The 23,019-nt window shown below is 38.2% G+C and overlaps 1 protein-coding gene across 3 annotated transcripts in view; it reads left to right on the plus strand.

Moving 5' to 3' along the window:
- The window catches only part of SPG11 (SPG11 vesicle trafficking associated, spatacsin), a 91,066-nt gene that overhangs the window by 35,810 nt on the left and 32,237 nt on the right, over positions 1–23,019 (plus strand). For all 3 annotated transcript variants that reach the window (XR_009007716.1, XM_057544170.1, XM_007169681.2), the window contains exons 16-27: positions 3,929–4,132; positions 5,459–5,565; positions 7,393–7,538; positions 9,066–9,227; positions 11,568–11,634; positions 15,816–15,981; positions 17,114–17,319; positions 17,934–18,042; positions 18,974–19,133; positions 19,510–19,782; positions 20,287–20,487; positions 21,261–21,368. Coding sequence is in view for 2 of the 3 variants with exons in the window: in XM_057544170.1 (XP_057400153.1) it covers positions 3,929–4,132; positions 5,459–5,565; positions 7,393–7,538; positions 9,066–9,227; positions 11,568–11,634; positions 15,816–15,981; positions 17,114–17,319; positions 17,934–18,042; positions 18,974–19,133; positions 19,510–19,782; positions 20,287–20,487; positions 21,261–21,368 (1,909 nt within the window). In the remaining variant the exon portion in view is untranslated. The remainder of the gene's footprint in view (positions 1–3,928; positions 4,133–5,458; positions 5,566–7,392; positions 7,539–9,065; positions 9,228–11,567; positions 11,635–15,815; positions 15,982–17,113; positions 17,320–17,933; positions 18,043–18,973; positions 19,134–19,509; positions 19,783–20,286; positions 20,488–21,260; positions 21,369–23,019) is intronic.

Below are 23,019 nucleotides of genomic sequence, written 5' to 3' on the forward strand. Positions count from 1 at the left end.
AGAGCCCGTGAGCCACAACTACTGAGCCCGCATGCCGCAACTACTGAAGCCCGTGTGCCTAGAGCCCATCCTCCACAACAAGAGAAGCCACTGCAATGAGAAGCCTGTGCACCGCAACTAAGAGTAGCCCCCACTCGCTGCAACTGGAGAAAGCCCGCATGCAGCAACAAAGACCCAACATAGCCAAAAATCAATGAATAAAATAAATAAATAAATAAATAATAAAAATAAATTTCTAAAAAAATAATAATAATATTTGTTAGCTTGAACCATGTGAACTTGCCGTTTGTAGAGGTCAAAAATGGTTGAATAGGGCTTCCCTGCTGGCGCAGTGGTTGAGAGTCTGCCTGCTAATGCAGGGGACACGGGTTCGAGCCCTGGTCTGGGAGGATCCCACATGCCGCGGAGCGGCTGGGCCCGTGAGCCACAATTACTGAGCCTGCGCGTCTGGAGCCTGTGCTCCGCAACAGGAGAGGCCGCGGTAGTGAGAGGCCCGCGCACCGTGATGAAGAGTGGCCCCCGCTTGCCACAACTGGAGAAAGCCCTAGCACAGAAACGAAGACCCAACATAGCAATCAATCAATCAATCAATTAATCAATAAAATAAATAAATAAATAAAATCTTTAAAAAAAAAAAATGGTTGAATATCAGCAGTTTCATAGAGCTCAACCTATCTCCCTAAGCTGTCAAAATAATATGAGACTTAACATATTTGTTAATTTTTAAGTTTCTTAAAATTATTTCCCATGTATTCTTTTTTTTTTTTTTAAAACAATGATCAATTCTCATCTAATCTAACATCTCTCAGCCACAGTTTCTATAGTTGTTCACTTCCTCCTTCTTTTTTTTTTTTTTTTTTTTTTTTTAAAGGATTTTCTTATTTATTTATTTATTTATTTTTGGCTGTGTTGGGTCTTCGGTTCGTGCGAGGGCTTTCTCCAGTTGCGGCAAGCGGGGGCCACTCTTCATCGCGGTGCGGGGACCGCTCTTCATCGCGGTGCGCGGGCCTTTCTCTATCGCGGCCCCTCCCGTCGCGGGGCACAGGCTCCAGACGCGCAGGCTCAGCAATTGTGGCTCACGGGCCCAGCTGCTCCGTGGCATGTGGGATCTTCCCAGACCAGGGCTCGAACCCGTGTCCCCTGCATTAGCAGGCAGACTCTCAACCACTGCGCCACCAGGGAAGCCCCTCCCATGTATTCTTTTATATTTATACTTACTGGGGAAGTATAGCTGTACTGTCCTACCCAACTTAAAGATGTGGAGAGGGAGATCTAAAGAAGTTAAGAGCTTTGCCTAACCCAGTTACTTACAGGCTTCAATCATTTTACCCCTGACTTTCTAGTCACTGTTCTTTTCATTGCACTAAATCCTTTTCTTCTTGTTTGCTAAAAGTAGACTTTTGTATAACTTGTATGCTTATCAAATATTTTGCTTAATACTTGATTGTTTAGAAAGATAATATATATATGTTTTAACATGAATTATGACAATAACGAATTAGTGAGATCTACTATATTAACAGATTAAAGGGAAAAAAATCATACCACCCTGATAGATACAGAAAAGCATTTGATAAAATTCAACATCTATTTATAATAAAATCTATTAGCAAACTAAGAATAGCTGCAAACTTCCTTAACTTTAAAGAGGTGTTAAAAAAGAAATCTTCTAGCTAATATTATACTTAATGGTGAAACATCACAAGCATTCTCTTTAGATTTGGAACAAGACAAGCCTGCTGTCAATTCTTCCCAAGTTGATCTTTAGATACAGTGCAATCTCAGTAAAAATCCCAGCAATGGATTTGACAAGCTGATTATAAATATTTATATGTAAATTCAGAGGGTGAAGAACAACCCTGAAAAAGAAGAACTTGCCCTACCAGATATTAAAACTTACTCTAAAGCTATAGCAATTAAGACAGAATAGTGAGCATAGAAACAGACTTTTTTTTTTTTTAATTTTTAAAATTTATTTATTTTTGGCTGCATTGGGTCTTCATTGCTGCGCACTGGCTTTCTCCATTTGTGGTGAGCAGGGGCTAGTCTTCGTTGTGGTGTGCGGGCTTCTCATTGCAGTGGCTTCTTTTGTTGCGGAGCACAGGCTCTAGGCGTGCGAGCTTCAGTAGTTGTGGCATGTGGGCTCAGTAGTTGTGGCTCATGGGCTCTAGAGTGCAGGCTCAGTAGTTGTGGTGCACGGGCTTAGTTGCTCCATGGCATGTGGGATCTTCCCAGACCAGGGATCGAACCCGTGTCCCCTGCATTGGCAGGCGGATTCTTAACCACTGTGCCACCGGGGAAGCCCTGAAACAGACTTACATATGTATGCTCACCTTATGTATGACAGAGTGCCACTGCAGAACAGTCTTTTTGGAGGAAACAATAGTCTTTTCAACAAATGGGGTTGGGATAACTAGATAGCTATATGGGGGAAATGAAATTGGACTCTCTGCCTTATATCATGCATAAAATCAATTCCAGGTAGATTTTAAAACCTAAATGTAAAATGTAAAAATTATAATGCTTTTAGAAGGTAGGGAAGAATATCTTCATGACCTTGGGAGTAGGGTGTGCTTTCTAAAAGGCCTAAAGGACGTCTGAAGGACGGGGCAAAGGAAGACAACAGTTACTGAGACCAAGGGAGCTGCCTGGCAGGAGTTGTGTCTCTTAGTGGAGAATGTGAGCCAACCTGCTCTCACCTCACACAGAGAGCGCCAAGGTATCCCCATCCTCCCTTTTTCTCTAATTCTTATCTCCCAATGGGAGTCTCCCATAGGAGACAAAACCAAAACAGAAACCTGAGGGCACAGGAGTCTTCTAGAGCAACCCATACAGGTGAGCCTCCAGGGACACAGAGCAGGAGAGTAGAGCTTGGATCTGGAGGGGAAGGATACCAGCACACATAGACATTTCACAAAAGAGGAAGCACAAATGGCCAATAAACATATGAGAAGATGTTCTTCCTCATTTGTAATCATGGAAATGGAAATTTATTTTACCAAAAATCTAGGAACAATGACCATCAAAGTTAGAGCAGATAAGTAAAATGTAGTATAATCGTACAGTGAAACACTATATAACAATGAAAACTAAAAAACTATAGCCATAGGTATCAACATGGATAAATCACACAATGGTGAGTAGAAGAAACAAGACAACAATATATCTAGGATGTTCCCTTCTTATATAAAGTTGGAAATAGGCAAAACCAAACTTTATATTATTTGGGGTTACACACATGGGTGGTAAAACTATATGGGTGAATAAAAGTAAGGGAATAGTTATCATGAAAGTCAGGATAGTGGTTACCTCTGAGGGCAAAGCACATGTAAAGGGGGAGGAATACACAAAGGACTTCTAGGTACAATGTTCTGTAATCTGGGTGCTGGCTATGCAGTGTTTCTCTAAACTCCACATAATATGTTCTCTATACTCCTTTAATGGTATGTGTGATGTATTTATCAGTAAACTTATAAAAAAAATTTAAATGCAAATTTCTGTTCTTTAATTGTTGGTCTATTTAAATTATTCTGCTTTAATTTCTTAATGATTTTGTTTGGATATTTTGGTGAATTCCTCAATGTGTAAAGCATCTAGCTTCAAGAGTTAACCACTGTTGCCACACTGGGTTGTACAGTTTCAGTAAAAACAAAGTAATGGAGGTAGCTTAGTTTAGGTTTTTGAAATATTTAATATAACTCGAGACTGTCATTACTACCTTAAAATACTGCAGTGGTGCAGTAACCTTTATTGGAAACTAGCAAAATATGTGTGTCAGAACATATTTATGGGCTAAGAATTGTTAAGTATTAATTTGTAAATACTTACTTTTAACTAGTTGAGACTACTTAACAATGGAAATGATTTGGTCTGCTCTGAATATAGCAACTTTTTAACTTGCCGTCTTTTATTTAAACCTGCCCAATAGGAATGGAATTTTTATTACATCTGAACTAGAAGACTTTGAACTCTTTCTCAAAAGACTGAACCGTATTGGGGGCGTGATGCAAGATACCCTCCCTGTTCAAAACTATAGGTCCAAAGATGGTTGGGATTTCCACTCTCACTTCATTCTCTATTGTTTGGAACACAGTCTGCAGTATCTTCTTTATGTCTTTCTTGACTATTACAAGTGAGTACTAAGAATTAACTTGTCCTTGAGCAGGCCTTCACATTCCCTCTTTCCGTACTACTTCTGAATGTGACTTTTAGGAAAATATTAAGGGTTGTCTTGAGGAATACTGATCTTTTTGAAGTAGTGCCTCCCACTCTAACATTTGGTACATCTTTTAGTTCAATACTGCGTTCAACTAAATGCTTATTATGTGTTTTTTGGTGATGTTAATTCTGTAACATCTCTGTTAACCTTTTAAATAACTAGAAATTAGAAAGAAATGCTTTACAAGTTTAAAAGAGGGAGGATTCTAAAGGTTAACTTGGACTTCTTTGATATTTTCATTACCAAGCAAATGTTAAAAACTTTAAATTCATTGCCACTGCAAGGTATCTTAGAAATGCTCTAAAGTTTATAGTTAGATAGACAGACATCAATATATATTGATGTCTAAGGTCAACCTGCAGAATCATATCTGTGGCCAATGTTAATTGCTATTGGGTCAGTAATAAAAAAAATAGTAGTAGTCTCTAACGTATGAGTGCTTACAGTGTTCTTGACACTAGGCTTAGTACTTTACATGCATTATCTCTTTTAATCTTCAGAAAACCCTGTGAGGTGGTTACTTACACCTCCATTTCACAGATGAGGAAACTGAAGCTTTGAAGGAGACTAAGTGCCCTATTTAAGGCATACAGCTAGTAATTGGTATAGCTAGATTTAATTATACTTATGTTTGATTCCAGAACCCATATTCATGTGCTAATGAGAACATTTTTATTTTATTTTGTGTAGTAAAGACTAGGAAGTCAAGCAAAGGGTGTATTTCTTGTTCATATCTTTAAGACTTACTTGAACACAGAAATGTTTTCCTCAAAGCTACTGGCAAGTGAAAGTTTAAAAGCTGTATTTTTAGAGGACCTGTTATGAGCCTTAACTGCTTAGTCCCAGCTTCTCTTGTAGTTATGTAAAGGTTTTCAAAAACCTCTTAAGTTTGAAAAAGCTAAAGAGCTTTTATTGTTAAAAAAAAAACAAACAAACAATACAGCGTATCTTCAAGTGCAAAGATATCTGGTAATCTTATACAGAGTTGGTAAAATTTCATCATGGTAGGAAATACATTTTAAGTGATATTATCCCTGTCTCTAAAATTCTCTATTTCCAGATCATAAGGCATATGTAAAACACAACACAAGACTGGGATTATATTGTGTTATATTTACTTTTTAATTATAAAGTTTTTTTTTTAATGCTAGTTATCATCTGAGCAAACATGGTTGTAATTGTCTGTCTTATCCTCTATGTTAATCAGATAATTTGTTTGTTTGTTTGTTTTATATACAGACTTAGTCCTCCAAATTGTCCCTTTTTGGAAAAAAAAGAATTACATGAAGCTCACCCTTGGTTTGAATTTTTAGTTCAGTGTCGACAAGTTTCCAGTAATTTAACAGGTATGGGTGTATTGTATTAAATAACAAAACTTGCTTTGGATAAATAACTGGTCTGTTGAATGGAATTTAAATTGCGAACTCTTTGAATAAACTGTCTAGCTGTAGACAAATATTTGACCATAATCTAGACTCAAGCTTTATTTAAAAAGCAAAAGACCAAAAATGTTAGCTTCTTGACAGTGAAGAAAACCAGACTCGGAGCAGATAGCATGTGTGGTTATGCTGGTCATCTCTTATTCTACCAGTTCATCACAGGTTCCTGCTCTTTGGTAGACTGACACACTGTTTTCATGAGGAGGTGGTCTGTCTTCCAAATGGCTGCCCTGAATCTTTTAGTAAGGAACTCCAATTGGAGTGAAAAGAAATCCATCATATATGTGGGATTGTTGTGTCTTCTCTAGTGGAGCCAGTGATGGAGAGCCTTGCTCTGGTTATAATCAGGTAGAAAAACCCTGTGACCCCTGAGGGCTTAGTGGGTGTTATTCTAGAGGGTCAGGAAAGGGGACAGGCCAAGCTACAACATAGGCAAGGAATGTCAACAGCCAATCTTTCACTTTTATGTAATGCCCGGTTTCTTTCCTAATGAATAATTTTTTTCATAATGTGGGTTGAGGTTTTTTTGGTTTTGTTTTATTTTTCTGGTGATCATAAAGTAACATGTTTCATTGTTAAAAAATAATAATAATAAAAAAGGAAGCCACAGACAACTATCAAGATAACACCTCAATAGGTAGATAGCCTAAGTGAACAGAAAGATAACTATCCATAGGGAACTCTTGATATTTTTTTTTTTTTTTTGATATATTTTAATATATTTTGTTCTGGTTATTTTCTCTATACTTTTTTTAAACCTAGTCAGTATTGTATTTCATTCATCCAACAAATATTTATTTATCCCCTACCTTGTGACAGTCTGTAAGTGCTAGGGATATAACCAGAAACATCTATGTATTTGTATATTGCGTTTTTTCATATGGTAATTATAATATAAGAATTTTCCTATGTTCTTAGAGACAATGACCATTTTATGTCTATATAATATTTCATTGTATAGAAATAGTCTTATTTAATTTACTATCCTCTCATTTTTTGACATTAAGGCTGTTTTCAATTTTTCCTATTATAAATAATAATCTTGAGTATATTTGAACTTAAAATTTTTGTGCTTGTTTCAGATTATTTCCTTAGTACAGATGGGTTCCTGGATATAAAATTCCTGGGTCTGGGGTTATATGCATTTTGAAGGTTCTTGATATAAGGCTAGATTGCTTTCCAGGAGGGTTATACCATTCTTTTCTGTAAGTCCCAGCTTCTATGCACGCTGACCAGCTCTGTGCTTGAGGATGAATATTTTTAAAAATCATTGCTGATTTGATAGGTGATGTATGGCATCTAATTACTATTTTAATTTGCATTTCTTTATTGCTAATGAATTATATAATTTTATGTGTCAGACATTTATATTTCCTTGTTTGTAAAATGGTTATTTCTTCTGTCCATTTATCTGTTACAGTCAGTATTTTGGGCTTTTGTATTGATATGAGCTCTTTCTTGAAGGCATTAATTGTTAGGTTGTCATCTGTTGTTGATTTTTCCCCTTGTTCATTACTACCTTTCAATTTTCTTTGTTTGAATGGAAGTTTTTATTTTTATGTGGACAAATCGTTCTTTTTTTCCCTTTGTGACGTTTTCCCATTGCTCTTAAACTTAGAAAATCCTTCTTACTGTGGATAGAGTTAAAAATTAATTTTCTTTCTCAGAATTATGTAATCCTTAGTTTAGTATTTCTCTCTCTCAAGGAGAAAAATGTACTCTCTTATTTTTCAGATCCCAAACTGATCTTCCAGGCTAGCCTTGCAAATGCTCAGATACTTATTCCCAGCAACCAGGCCAGTGTAAGCAGTATGCTATTGGAAGGACATACCCTCCTGGCCCTTGCTACCACAATGTATGCCCCTGGGGGCGTCAGCCAGGTATGGACAGCACTTCTACCTGTTATGGCAAAATAGGACTGATTTTAAATTTAGCAGAAATATCGGTGGATTTTCTAGATCTCAGTTGATATTAAAATATGACCACTTACAAGTATTTCATTAGATTAAAGAGCATAAAACAAGGGTGAATTTTTAAACTTTATATCATATCCTCTCAAGTTGAAAGGAGACTGCTATAGTCAGCCCTCCATATTCGGGGGTTCTGCATCCACAGATATGGAGGGCTGACTGTACTACAGTATTTATATGAGGGACTTGAACATCCTCGGATTTTGGCATCTTTGGGGATCTTGGAACCAATCCCCTGTGGATACCAAGGGGCGACTGAATGTTGTATAGTGATTTTTTTCTCGTTTATTTGTTCTCTAATACTCCAGGTTTGTTTTCAGGATAGAATCAAGATCTAATTGCTCCTTGGAGTAAGTATACTTTAAATCTGTGACTTGGGAATTATTCTCTGTTATTTGACCTCTTTGAGAGTTAAAAAGGAAATCATAATTTTTAGCTACCCTTAAAAACTCTTTTGAGGAATCCAGTGAAAAGTTGCCCATCTCTGCTTTTTTGAAAGTATAGTGTGGCTGGTTAGGGGGAACTTAAGAATGCTGTTAAACATCTAATCTGCAAAAATTTGTTACTGATGCTAGCTTAATTTAATACCACCTCTTTTAGATTGTTGCAGTATACCTTAACTTCATGGTTATTTATTCTTCTGTTTTTGATCACCTGTCAGAAATCAGTCAGAATAACTTGAGACCTGAGAGGAAAGGACCTAAGAGTCATCTAGTCTAATAGGTTTTTTTCTTGTAAAATATTTACTATTTAATATCTAAAATTTTAAAATATTATAGTAGCAGAGCCTTTTTTCAAACAGCTTTTCCTTATGCAGTTTGAAAACCACTGATCTAGCTGAACTTTCTAATTCTGTAGATGAGGAAACTGAAGCCTGCCTGATATTAAATATCTAGCCCAAGGTCATACAGCTTGTTTGTCTTAAAACCAGAACTAGACTGTTGGCTACTGACCCCTTGTCCAGTGCTGTTTTCACTACCACCTATTATATCAAGCTAATCTTGTTTCACAGGCTACTTATGAAAAAAGGACTTAGGGCTTCCCTGGTGGCGCAGTGGTTGAGAATCTGCCTGCCAATGCAGGGGACACGGGTTCGAGCCCTGGTCTGGGAAGATCCCACATGCCACGGAGCAACTAGGCCCGTGAGCCACAATTACTGAGCCTGCGTGTCTGGAGCCTGTGCTCCGCAACAAGGGAGGCCGCGATAATGAGAGGCCCGCACACCGCAATGAAGAGTGGCCCCCACTTGCCGCAACTAGAGAAAGCCCTCACACAGAAACGAAGACCCAACACAGCCATAAATAAATTAAAAAAAAAAAAAAACCAACTGACTCAGTAGAGTCTTTGTAAATTTAACATAAAAAAAAAAAAGAAAAAAGGACTTAAATTTGGAGAAGAGAAAAACATTATTCTATACCATGTTATCTTTTTATTTAGGTTGTTCAGAATGAAGAAAATGAGAACTGTGTGAAGAAAGTAGATCCCCAGCTACTGAAGATGGCATTAACTCCTTACCCCAAGCTTAAAACTGCTCTCTTCCCACAGTACACTGCCCCTAGTGTCCTGCCACCAGATATTACACTCTACCACCTGATTCAGGTACAGTATTTAGGAGTATCAGTCAGCGTTCAGCCAGGAAAACAGGAACCACTGTGGGTCTTCCAAATGGAAGCCATTTAATATAAGGAATTACTTACACAGAATGATAGCAAAATGGAGAAACCAAACGTGTGATGATGAGACAACCCAAAAATTAACAAAGAAGGAAGCAGTCAACACCCCCTAAGGCTGCAAGAAAGTGGTGGTGTCTGAACCCAACAGCTGGAGCCTCTCTGGGAGCTAAAATCACAACCGGGCTACCTACTGGGAGCTGGGACGAGAGGGTAGGGCTGGAACCATGCAAGAGATGCCCTAGAAAACAAAGAAGGGGAAAATATCTTGGTTTCTCCCCTCTTCCCACCTTTAATCTCCCATGTGTCTCTCATGGCTAAACCTGTCTGGTAGCCAGAGGGCAAGTGAGTTTGGGAAATGCAGTTCTCTGCAATTCAGGGCAGAACATGGGAAAGGTAGAAGTGGATCTGAGAGCAGACATATAGTTGGCCAGCATACTTGTCTGCTACTTTCATTGAAAGCTGCTTCATTCTACAACTGATAATTTCTGTCTCTTCTCAGTGAATAGGGCTGTTTGTTTATTTAAGTCACCTTTAGGACAAAGACCTCTTTAAGAATGTGAGAGATTTCCCTGGTGGTCCAGTGGTTAAGAATCTGCCTTCCAATGCAGGATATACGGGTTTGATCCCTGGTCAGGGAACTAAGATCCCACATGCCGCACGGTCAGCTAAGCCCGTGTGACGCAACTACAGAGCCCGTGTGCCTCAAGTAGAGAGAAGCCCACGTGCCACAACTAGAGAGCCCATGTGCCGCAACCAAGACCTGATGCAGCCAAAAACAATAAATTAAAAAAAAAAATGTGAGAGAGCTGTGAACTCTCTACCCAGAAAAGTTGCACATAATTTTGCTTATATTTCAGAGGAATTCACAGATTCCCTGAAACCTATCCAGGGATCCTCAATTAAGGACACCTTCTTTTGCTCATTTCTCATTTCAAAAGGCTTTTGCTTTTTTTCCTGGGTACAAATATTCCTATAGTGTCTTCAGTTCAATCTAAACTCTGTAATCCTATAAAGGTACAAAACCTCTCTTACTCTAATGTGAAAACTTTTTAGGGTACAGACTGGTGCTACTTAGAAATGTGGTCCCCAGGCAGGTGCCAGTCTGTGAACTGCTTGTTGCTGGTATGTGTCAGCAGAGTTGGGTTTTTTTTTTTTTTTTGGTTCGTTTGTTTTGTTTTGTTTTTATGTAGCAAGACTTTCTCAAAGAAGGAAGCAGTAAGCTAGATTTATATTTATCACAAGTTTCTTATCTCATTGCAGACCAGCACTTTGAGTAACATTGGTATATAAACTAGATATAAGTAGATTATATAAAAACATAGTTTTACTACCTAAAGTGTGGATTCAATCAGCCTAAAACATAAGCGGTTTCAGGTTGTTCTTTGTTCTGTTTTCAGGTTGACTGATGCAATTTTTTAGTCCTGTTATTTTAGGCAAAGTATTCCTTCCTTAATAGACCACAAGAGTCTCCCTTAATTTAAAATTAAAGCTGCTTTGGAATTCCATGGCTGTCCAGTGGTTAGGACTTGGCACTTTCACTGCCATGGCCCAGGTTCAATCCCTGGTCTGGGAACTAAGAATAAATAAGTAAATACATACATACATGCATACATAAATACATAAATAAAATTAAAGCTGCTCTTTTCTTAGCCATCCAGATCTTGGCCTAAGAGTTCTGTCGTCTCCTATATCCCTCCCACCATCTACTTACTGTCTTTGCTAAACCTTTGGCCTACAGATTTCAAAACAGCCAGCGCTCCTTGCTCTCAAACCTTTTCTGACTGTCCTGATCTTAGTCGGCTGTTTTTTCTTTGCTGTTGTTATTGATGGTTTGGTCATCACATTCCTTTAACCCTTGATCTAGTTGTCTCACTCTTTCCTGACCTGCCTCAGCACACCTTGTTGTATTCACGTGGTAACATTTTCTTGCCTCTTAGTCCTCTTGCCTTTTGATTCCAAAGGACTTCTAAAGCCCATTTTTACATTATAATTGATGCTGGTTCTACCAAAAGAGAGTATATTTTGCAGACACAGTTTGAAGTGTGGAGAGTCTTTAAAAGGAACATAGCCAGTTCTATTTTTATTAAAGTAGAAAAATGTCTCATATGCTCTGTGTTCAAAGAATTTATGTCTAGAAAGATAAAAGTTTTTAATTGCCCTGAAGAAGGGAAGCAGACTGCCTGTGAAGCTCTTTCATATGGTTTTGTTTACTTCGCTTTAGAATCAATTAACTTTTAACTCTGATTTGACTTTTCCCCTTTTTCAGTCATTATTGCCCTTTGATCCTAGCAGATTGTTTGGCTGGCAGTCTGCCAACACACTGACTATAGGAGGTAAGTCATTATGGATTCTTCTTGCTTTAGAAGCATTTCAGCAGTGTTGACAGAAGTTCATTTATGTAAAGCCAACCTAGTTTCCCCCCTGCTTTCTATTTTAAAAATAAAGGCACATTCCACTGGAAAACATTTTCTTTTTTTTTAATTGAAGTATCGTTGATTTATAGTATTGTGTTAGTTTCAGGTGTACAGCACAGTGATTCAGTTGTATATATATTCTTTCTCTGATTCTTTTCCCTTATAGGTTATTACAAAATATTGAATATAGTGCCCTGTGCTATACAGTAGGTCATTGTTGGTTATCTGTTTTATATATAATAGTATGTATATGTTAATCCCAACCTCCTAACTTATCCTTCCCCACCCTTTCCCCTTTGATAACCATAAGTTTGTCTTCTGTGTCTGTGAGTCTCTTTCTGTTTTGTAAATAAGTTCATTTGTATCATTTATTTAGATTCCACATATAAGCTATATCATATGATATTTGTCTTTGTTTGACTTATTTCACTTAGTATGATAATCTCTAGGTCCATCCCTGTTGCTGCAGATGGCATTATTTCTTTTTTATGGCTCAGTATAATTATATATATATATATATATATATATATATATATATATATCACATCTTCTTTATTCATTTATCTGCTGATGGATATCTAGGTTGCTTCCATGTCTTGGCTATTGTAAATAGTGCTGCAGTTAACTTTGGGGTGCTTGTATCTTTTCTGATTATAGTTTTCTTTGGATATATGCCCAGGAGTGGGATTGCTGGATCTTTTTTTTTTTTCCCACTTATATTTATCCTTTATTCTCATAAATAATATCAAGACACTCTCTATGTTGAATCAGCTATGGAGGATATAAAAAAAAAACACACAAAGCTCTCACTGGATGTATGATGCCCTTCCTTAGGTTGGCTTTTACATTCTGAAACATATATAGAAGAGTGTATATAATGTAAATATATGGTAAAAATAATAAAATGAACAGCAGTGTACCCTCCACCTGGCCTTTTTTTTTTTTTTTTAATTTGTGGTATAGTTGACTTACAATGTTGTGTTAGTTTCTGGTGTACAGCAAAGTAAATCTTTTATACATATATCCACTCTTTCTTAGATTCTTTTCCCATATAGGCCATTACAGAGTATTGAGTGGAGTTCCCTGTGCTATACAGTAGGTCCTTCTTAGTTATCTATTTTATATATAGTAGTGGGTATATGTCAATCCCAATCTTCCAATTTATCCCTCCCCACCCTCCCCTGCCAATTACCCCCTGGTAACCATAAGTTTGTTTTCTACATCTGTAACTCTGTTTCTGTTTTGTAGATAAGTTCATTTATGCCCTTTTTTTAAGATTCCACATATAAGCAATATCATATGTTATTTGTTTTTCTCTGTCTGACTTATTTCACTCAGTATGACAATCTCTGGGTCCATCCATGTTGCTGCAAATGGCATTATTTCATTCTTTTTTATGGCTGAGTAATATTCCATTATATATATATATGTACCACATCTTCTTTATCCAATCCTCCGTTGATGGACATTTAGGTTGCTTCCATGTCCTGGCTATTGTAAATAGTGCTGCAGTGACCATTGGGGTGCATGTATCTTTTCGAATTATGGCTTTCTCTGGATATATGCCCAGGAGTGGGATTGCTGGATCATATAGTAGCTCTACTTTTAGTTTTTTAAGGAACCTCCATACTGTTTTCCATAGTGGCTGTACCAATTTACATTCTCCCCAACAGTGTAGAAGGGTTCCTTTTTCTCCACACCCTCTCCAGCATTTATTATTTTTAGACTTTTTATGATGGCCATTCTGACCATAGTAAGGTGATACCTCATGGTAGTTTTGATGGAAAACATTTTCTAGGAAGCTGAATTGAAAACATACTGTGAGTTAAAAGTCATTGTATGAGGTCACTAGTGCTTTACTTGCTGGGGAATGTAATATAGACCTGCTTAAATTTCTCCCTTTCCAAAAATCCTTGTTCACTTGCACTATAGTATTATAAAGGTTAAGAGCATAGGTATTGGCATTAGACAAATCCTGGCTCTACCATGTAATAGCTGTATGACCTTGGGCAACTGATTTAACTTCTCTTCAGTTTTCTATAAAATAAGGTAAGTGACAGTGTCCACCTCACATGTTACATGAGAATGAAAGGAGACAAGGCATCTAAAAAGCTCTTGCAGTTCCTGACACGTGGTAAGCACCAGATGCGCACACACTGCCATCCTCTCTAGACCATAAAACTTCCCCGGATTTTTTTGTGTGCTGTTCTTAAACTCTGCTTTTTCTATTTTCTTTTTACTTATTCATTTTGAATTAGCCTTTAATATCATATTACCTGTGGTGCCTCTGCCTATATTACTCTAAAGGAGGCTTCAAATTAGTACTTTTCACATAATATATACCCTGTAAATATTTATTGACTTATGTAAAAGTGCATTTTCTAATGTGTCACTTTTATAAGTTCAAATTTCAATATATTGAATTTACCTAGTGCCTAGTGCAGTGCCGGGCCTATAATAGATATTCAATCGATATTTGTTCAGTGCAGGATAAAGTAGTGCTTATTGCATTTTCAAGTGAAAATACTCATTCTAATCTCAGTGAGGTTACTGGAGAGTAGACAGAATCCCCTGTACTGTTCTAATGGCTCCAACTCCATCAGTTACCCAGAGTCCTGAGGCCCTGGTGGAGATGGAGCTCTCTACTGGGTACACAGAGGAAGTTGAAGGCATGTTCCCTGCCTGATTTTTAGAAGTTTAAAACATATTTGAGGAAATAAAGCACAAATTAAATGAAACAATTATCATGAAGACATAATACGGATTTTTAAAATTGGAGAGTTGTATTTAATTAGAATGTTGACTTCTTTTATCATATGGTTTTACCACTGAAAGTGGCCACAAGGCACCTGCGTGGTGATTTGGCTTCTGCAGCAGGCCAGAGAAAAATTTCTCTTCAGGTAGAATTTTCTCTTATACAAAATCTCCATACTAGCCACCAAACCACTAATCAGGGTCTTATTTGAATAAAAACTCAAGTTTGTTCATTCAGCTTTATATGAACTCAGCAAATATTGAATGAATGAATGGTTTTATATGTAATTGTAAGTTACCAGAGTCACTCTGATCTTACAAAGAATATCGATAAGGCGTGTGACAGTTTTTTAATCTCGAAGGAGGTATACTTTTAAGTAATAGCTTTGTAAGATGACAGACTCCTCTAAAGTCTTCAAGTCCTGTTTTTTTTAATAAGAGCTAAGTCACAATATAAAACATCCTTGGAATTCCATGGGAGGGATACAACTTTATTTCAGAAATAAGCTTTGAACTTTGGAAATAAGAGCAGATACACTGTTAACAGTTCAAAATGTTGTTTTGTCTCATTTTTTTAATAGGTAGTAAGTGGTTAAGAAGCAGTTAACTGTTCCTATCAAGCCCTAACTTTATTTCATACCAACTTTTCACATCCAAATATCTTTTGACTTCGTGTTTTTCTAAAAAGACAAAAAAAATTTTTTTCTGCTTTTTTCGTGGGCACAGAGGAACTTTGAACTACTCTGCTCGTCTTGGAAAGATGGTATCATGATGTAGATAATAAGGTGCTCTATGAATCCAACATCAGAAAGTACAGGTAGTGATAACAAAAGTTTATTAGGAGGGTATTAATATGGACAAAAGGATGTTCTCAAAGTATTTGTTGGAGAAAGGTACAGTGAGTTGGCCTTGGTGAATAGAGGATTCATATAAATATGAGACGAAGAGATTTCATTGTGTAATGAACTGCATGAATGAATTTAAAAGCTACATTTGCAAATCATTAGCAGAGATTTTGTAGTTAAAGGGTTATTGCCACTGTGAACTTAATGGATCATCAGATATAAAATTAAAGCATCTAAAATAACAAGTAAGTTCAGTAGGGGAAAAGCATAGTTTATAAGTTTTTATGCAACTTCTCAGGTACACATTTTTGTATAAAATGAGGGCTACCTCCACACATTAAAATTATTACATCTTGGTGGTTCAAAGTGATACACAGTGGTACAAAATGATTATAGCAACCAGTTTTCTTTTACCATTGCGGAGTAAAGTTTTCCACATGCAGATCTGAAATTAATCACGGTGAGGTGCAGAGGATTAATACTGCTTCACTTTCCCCCCAGATGCAGCGAGTCAGCTCCCACATTTCTCTAGCCCTGACCTGGTTAATAAATATGCTATAGTAGAACGTCTGAATTTTGCTTATTATTTACATCATGGACGACCATCATTTGCGTTTGGTACTTTTCTGGTTCAGGAATTAACCAAGAGCAAGACCCCCAAGCAGCTGTGAGTATTTAAGACATAATTTGTACTCTTAATAAAAGGCATATCTGTGTACTTTTACACATGCATATAAATGCATATAAAAAACCTATTGGAAACATACCACAGTTAGTAATTATATTTGACTGGGGAATTATATATATATGTATTTTTTCATTTGTGCTTTTCTGTATATCCCAGGTTTTTGGCATTTAGCTTGTCTTTTGTGTGTTTTGTTTGTTTGTTTGTTTGTATTTTGGCCCGCGCCATGCAGTTTGCGGGATCTTAGTTCCCCCACCAGGGATTGAACCCATGCTCCCTGCAGTAGAAGCATGGAGTCCTAACCACTGGACCGCCAGGGAAAAAAGATTAAAATATATTTTAAATAAGATAATAAATATATCTGAAAACCATGTTTTAAAATAATGATCCAGGAGCTTGCCAAATGTTAGCGCTTATTATAAAGAGGGAATTCTATAGTGAGATGTGAATTCTGTATTTAAGATCTTGGTCTTTTATAATTCACTTTTATAAAGCACAGAATTGGGAGGAGTATTTGATATAATCAGCAGCTAAATACAGATTTATTGTTTTATAGTTAACAAAGTAATGCATCTTTATGTTAAAATATTTAAGTAGGTCAGAAGGGTGAAAAATGAAAGAGAAAAGTCCCTCATTCTCTCATCTTCATTCTACATAGTATATAAACATGGTCCTCGAAATTTTTCTGTTCATGTAAAAGTACATATATGAGTCATTTAAAATGTATGTGCTTTATGATGTCAAATTTTAGGTGGCATTAATTTTCTTGGTAGTTCGTGTACATACTCACAATAAGATCATAAGTTGGTAGTCTTTCATAAGTTCTATTCCATGTTCCCTGAATAAAGTTGGAAGCAAAAATAATTTGGACTATGAGTAGGCGTTTTAGGAGAAGGTAAAATACAAGGGAATAGGGGGCTATGGAGCCGGAAGGTGACTAAAAGCTACCAAGAACCTAAATGGATGTATACAAGGGGTGAAAAAGGGAAGGGGGAGGAAGTCAAAAATCGCATGCGTTTGACGCTCCAAGTATCACTGATGTAATTCAATCCGCTTTTCCTGGTGAGAAAAAATTTTCACATGCTCATGTGATTTTGATTCCTTTCTTTTTCAGGATCCAGCAAGTAGGCAATGAAGCCTATGTTTTAGGGCTCTCCTCCTTCCACATACCTTCAATAGGAGCTGCCTGTGTTTGTTTCTTAGAACTGCTTGGCCTCGACAGCCTCAAGCTCAGAGTTGATATGAAAGTGGCCAATATAATTTTGAGCTACACGTGTAGAAATGAAGATGCTCAGTACAACGTTATCAGAGAGTCTCTAGGTACAGCACCTTTATGTCATTTGTTTTGTTGAGAGGACAAGGGACAAATAGGTCTAAGGCATTGAATTGTGAGTGGTTGGGGAGGAAACAGTTATCTTCTGTTTCATCCTTTTTCTGCAGAATTTTTTGCACTTTATCTCACATTATTGGGCCCTTTAATGGGTTTCTGAAATGTCTCTGGGCCTCACTCTTCAAACAGAACTGCCTAGTTCCTGACCTTTTCTCTTGACCATATATATATATATTTTTTTTTTAAGGGAACGCTATTTATTTATTTATTTATTTATTTATTTATTTATTTATTTATTTATTTATTTTTGGCTGTGTTGGGTCTTCGTTTCTGTGCGAGGGCTTTCTCTAGTTGCGGCGAGCGGGGGCCACTCTTCATCGCGGTGCGCGGGCCTCTCACAGTCGCAGCCTCTCGTTGCGGAGCACAAGCTCCAGACGCGCAGGCTCAGTAGTTGTGGCTCACGGGCCTAGTTGCTCCGCAGCATGTGGGATCTTCCCAGACCAGGGCTCGAACCCGTGTCCCTTGCATTGGCAGGCAGGTTCTCAACCACTGCGCCACCAGGGAAGCCCTCTTGACCATATTTTGTTGTTTATATTTCTTATAGCTGAAAAACTATCTAAACAGGCTATGGGTGAAAAGTCAACCATAGAAGAATTGCTTGTTCTCTTAGAAGAAGGTATATGGGACAGCATTCAGCAGCAGGAAGTAAAGAGGTTTGTGAGCTGTGATCCCAGCCTCTTTTCTAGCAAGCTTTATTGTTCCAATCTGTGTTTGCCTAGTCTTTCTTCCAACACATGTTTTCACCAGTCCCCCTAGACCTTATCTTCTTACTCATTGAGCACATAACAGATTTCAATTGCATCTTGCCATCAGTAAAAGGAGGGTGAAGATAATGATTCCCTCTTTACAGATAGAGTTTCCAAGAGGTGGAGAAGAGCTTTGTCTCCTCCACTGTGCTGCTGGTCTGAGAAGTCTCTTAAGTGTTACATGTTGAAATCATTTCAGAAGGAGCGGGATAGATCTCACAAAATTTGACTCTAAGTGATGTCCTTGATTTTTTTCTTGCTAATATATGTCAGTTGATAATGGAAGGTGAGGTGACCATCTGTCCACAAAAGCCCCTCTCCTTATACATTTATGTCATCTTTCCTCTGTGCTATTATCCGCTGGGGCTGACCCAGCTACCCCGACCCTGGGAATGCACCATTCTCATGTACCTCGTGTCACTGACTGTTCTCAACAGTTTCCTTCTCAGCAGGTACCCTCCCCTTAGCAAGGAAGCCCAGGCACCTGTCAGGGCTCTGATACTCTAAAGTGAATCATGCAAGAGAATTAAGCACTCAGACAATTTCTGAGTGACTGTTTTTCTCAGTTCTCCTAATGATGGAGCATAGCTGGTTTGATAGATACTTGGTCGATAAAAAAGAGCAATGAATTTTGCCAGTATGCTAAGAAAGTTATTGTACATTATGGGTGAAAGAGTCCTTTTTTTTTTTCCAAAGCAGTCTAATAAATATTTGGTATTTGTTGAAAGGCTTTTTAGAGAATATACTGTAGTTTATTTTTTACTAAGTTTCCAGTTTAAAGCTATATTTTAACAAGTTTTTTTTCCTCTTACCCCCCCACCCCCACTCCCAATTATAGGTTATCCAGTGAATCCAGCAGCCAGTGGGCATTAGTGGTACAATTCTGCAGGCTCCACAATCTGAAACTGAGTACATCTTACCTTAGAGAATGTGCCAAAGCAAATGATTGGTTACAGTTCATTATTCACAGCCAACTCCATAATTACCACCCAGAGGAGGTAAGCCACCGATTGTTGCCAGTTATTCAAGAAGCGGAAATTGGAACACTTCTCAGAAGACAATGTTCTTTCTGTTGTGTATACCTAGGCTTTTGTTTGCTATGATACTATTATTTTTACTAAGATTTCAGTGGGTTGGCTTCAAAGGACTAGTCATTACTACTAAAGAGCTGAAGGAAGAGTTTTTGTGACTCCAGACTGAATATGGAAACTCACTCAAACACAACAACTATGTAAAATTATATGGTCACCTCTGACGCAGTTCAGGGTGAGAAAGAACAACTTTGCCTATGCTTTTGTCCAGCATTTTCAGCTCCAGCTGAAATTGGAAGTTGATTGTCTTTTTTGATCATCATTCATCTAATATGTTTTCTAGGTGAAATCTCTTCTCCAGTATTTCAGCCCTGTTCTTCAAGACCACTTAAGACTGGCTTTTGAGAACTTGCCCTCAGTGTCCAAGTCTAGGATGGACAGTGATCAAGTCTGCAACAAGTCCCCGCAGGAACTCCAAAGAAACGAAGTAGAGATGACTGATTTCTTTGAAATTCTGCTTCAGTGCTCAGAGGTGCCAAACTCCTGGTGCTGGCTCCTGGCAGAAGCAGTGAAACAACAGGCCCCAATCCTTAGTGTCCTGGCCTCATGTGTCCAGGTGAGAATCTTGAGAAGCCTACATTAGGGACTCAGAGGGCAGTAGAAAAAGTGGGAAGAGACAGGGAAGGCTGATAATCAGGGAGGATGTGAGGTGATGACAGTGAGGCCCTAGCATGTGTTTCCAAGGTCACTGCCACTTTTTGTGCTTCCCAGCTTAGGCTTCAGGCCATCTAGTGCATTTCCTTGTGCCTTAATGTTCAGTGACTTAAGTGATCAGAGCCTTGGCTTCCGGTTGGCAGTCATAGAGAAGGATGCTTTGGTGGATGGACCACCTCTTTGTCTTGAGCAGGGAAGGACGGATGCTCCGAACAGTCCCTTGGTTGTTCATTAGAGTTTGTTTCATGTTTGAAGGATTTTCAAGTCATTTTAACCAATTTAGTGAGGTGACTTGTTCTAAACAGGAAATATCCATCTGTAGTTGTAGCATTGCTGGAAGCTTCTGCAGTCAAGTAATCCATGTGCAGTCATTATCTTATTTTGAAAAGTTCTTATCCACTGGCAGGACGCCAGTGCTATTCCTTGCCTCTGTGTTTGGATCATCACTTCTGTGGAGCACAGTGTTGCAGCTGAAGCAATGGGACACATTCAGGACTCACTGGAGGGCCATATCTGGGACCTTGAGGACCTCTCAGTCATCTGGAGGACATTATTAACACGGCAGAAGAGCAAAACTCTCATCAGAGGTTTCCAGCTTTTCTTTAAGGTAGTGTTAGTTCATTTCTTTCCTCAGTTTAAAAGGGTTACTTCAGAATATCCCCCGTTGGCTTTTAAAATTATTCCTATCTCTGGGATTTTTTTTTTTAAGCCAACAACAGATAACGATATCAGAACTATCATTTATTTAGCAAAGTGCTTTATATATATTATTTTAGTCAATTCTAACAATAATCCTATATAAAGTAATATTTTAGAAGAATGTTATGAAGTGATATTATCCTCATTTTATCCTCAGAGTGATATACCAAGGCTCACAGAACTTAAGTAACATGCCCACGGTCTCAAAGTACTTTAGTGAATGGTTTACTTACGGTTCAGATCCATAATCTCTAATTCTAAAACTCCTATCCTCTGACCAAAAAGCTCCCACCGAAGTGATGGAAATGTATGGATTAATGCCACAAACAAGCAGTAGGTTAACAGATCAGTGGAGCCCATTACCCAGGAGTGTATGTAGAGATGTCTTAGCAGCGTCTAATGGAACATCTCCTGCTCATGTGTAGTGGACCAAGTATAGACTGGAGTATGGACTGTTGAGTAGGTGTACCTGGCCTGAGTATCTTTTTTCTGAAAGGAAATATAAATTTAATTTCCCTTCTTTTTAATATATATGATTTCATTCTACTACAAAGCTGTTATTAATAGTTTTGTTTTGTTTTGTTTTTTACTTTAACCTCTCTTATATTGGCATTACTCATTGAGAATATAGTATTGGTTAAGTTTCAGGATTTTTAACTTCATTCAAACTCTTCCTCAAAGGAGTCCCCATTACTATTCATGATGGAGATGTATGAACTGTGTATGTTCTTCAAGAATTATGAGGAAGCCGAAGCTAAACTTCTGGAGTTCCAGAAGAGCCTTGAAACTGTAAGTTGGAATTATAGTGCTCTTTCTCGCTGATCTGAAATTGGCTCCAGTGGCCTCTTGTCTGCTCGTAGTCAGGATAGGGCAGCAGTTGAATAGCTGTTACGTGGCATAATGCAAACTGAATCATCTGTATTGTTCCAGAGATGGAGAGGCAGGACAGGGGTTGCAGTGACCTTGCATACAGCACATCAGTTGCCATGGATGACAGAGAGGTTTCATCCAGTGTGCTAATGAACTGTGATCAGTATCCTGATGCTGCAGCCAAGCTCAGTGGGAAAGGGAATAATGGTATCCACTATGGATGCTACAGAGGAGTGTGGTGGTACCTGGGCCGTGTTTTGCCAATCCAAAATAACTCCAAGAGCATTGAGAGTGAAGGGTGTTTAATGCTGCTTTATTCACTGTGACACAAAATAATGGTTTTTTCCATCAACACTCCTTGTGGTCTCTGTCCAAATGATGCTGAGCCTTATGGTCAATTTCAGGCTTTACCTATTCTGATGCTTGTTTCAGACCTGTTAACATGTGGAGCTAATTAACCCTATGGAACAAAGAGGAAGCTGTAAAAAAGGAAAATACACCTTAGTCCTGCTTGGGATTTCAGCACTTTTGCCCTCTCTATCCCAAAAAAGCTTTATGATAAATGAGACAGAACCATATACTGCTTTTACCCAACAAATACATCACAGTGGAACCTGTGTATATGATTTTCCTCTCAATCACATTCGTCTTAACTGTAATGAAGATTTTAAAGTTTTATTATTCGAAAATACTGAATCAGTTATTCAAATATGCCTGAAGTTCCTAAATCACAGAAAATAGGGACATTCATTTCCTTCATCTGTCACTCTCCATGGCTAGAGCCATACAGTATCTTCTTTTTTTTTTTAAATTATATTTAAAAATTGTCAGGGGCTTCCTTGGTGGTGCAGTGGTTGAGAATCTGCCTGCCAATGCAGGGGACATGAGTTTGGGCCCTGGTCTGGGAAGATCCCACATGCCGCGGAGCAACTAGGCCCGTGAGCCACAGCTACTGAGCCTGCACGTCTGGAGCCTGTGCTCCGCAACAAGAGAGGCCGTGATAGTGAGAGGCCCGCACACCGCCATGAAGAGTGGCCCCCGCTTGCCGCAGCTAGAGGAAGCCCTCGCACAGAAACAAAGACCCAACACAGCCAAAAATAAATAAATAATTAATTAAAAACTTTAAAAAAAATATTGTGATAAAATACACATAACATTTACCATCTTAACCTTTTTTTCTTAAAAAAAAACAGGTGTCTCTCTCTTTTTTTTAATTTTAATTTATTTTATTTATTTATTTTTGGCTGTGTTGGGTCTTCGTTGCTGCACATGGGCTTTCTCTAGTTGTGGCGAGTGGGGGCTACTCTTCGTTGAGGTGCACGGGCTTCTCATTGCGGTAGCTTCTCTTGTTGCAGAGCACGGGCTCTAGGCGCGTGGGCTTCAGAAGTTGTGGCATGTGGGCTCAGTAGTTGTGGCTCGTGGGCTCTAGAGCACAGGCTCAGTAGTTGTGGTGCATGGGCTTAGTTGCTCCACGGCATGTGGGATCTTCCCTGGCCAGGGCTCGAACCCGTTTTCCTCTGCATTGGCAGGCGGATTCTTAATCACTGCACCACCAGGGAAGCCCTATACC

This window comes from Balaenoptera acutorostrata, chromosome 3 (genome assembly GCF_949987535.1).
Source record: "Balaenoptera acutorostrata chromosome 3, mBalAcu1.1, whole genome shotgun sequence".
In the NCBI taxonomy this organism is placed as follows: Eukaryota; Metazoa; Chordata; class Mammalia; order Artiodactyla; family Balaenopteridae; genus Balaenoptera; species Balaenoptera acutorostrata.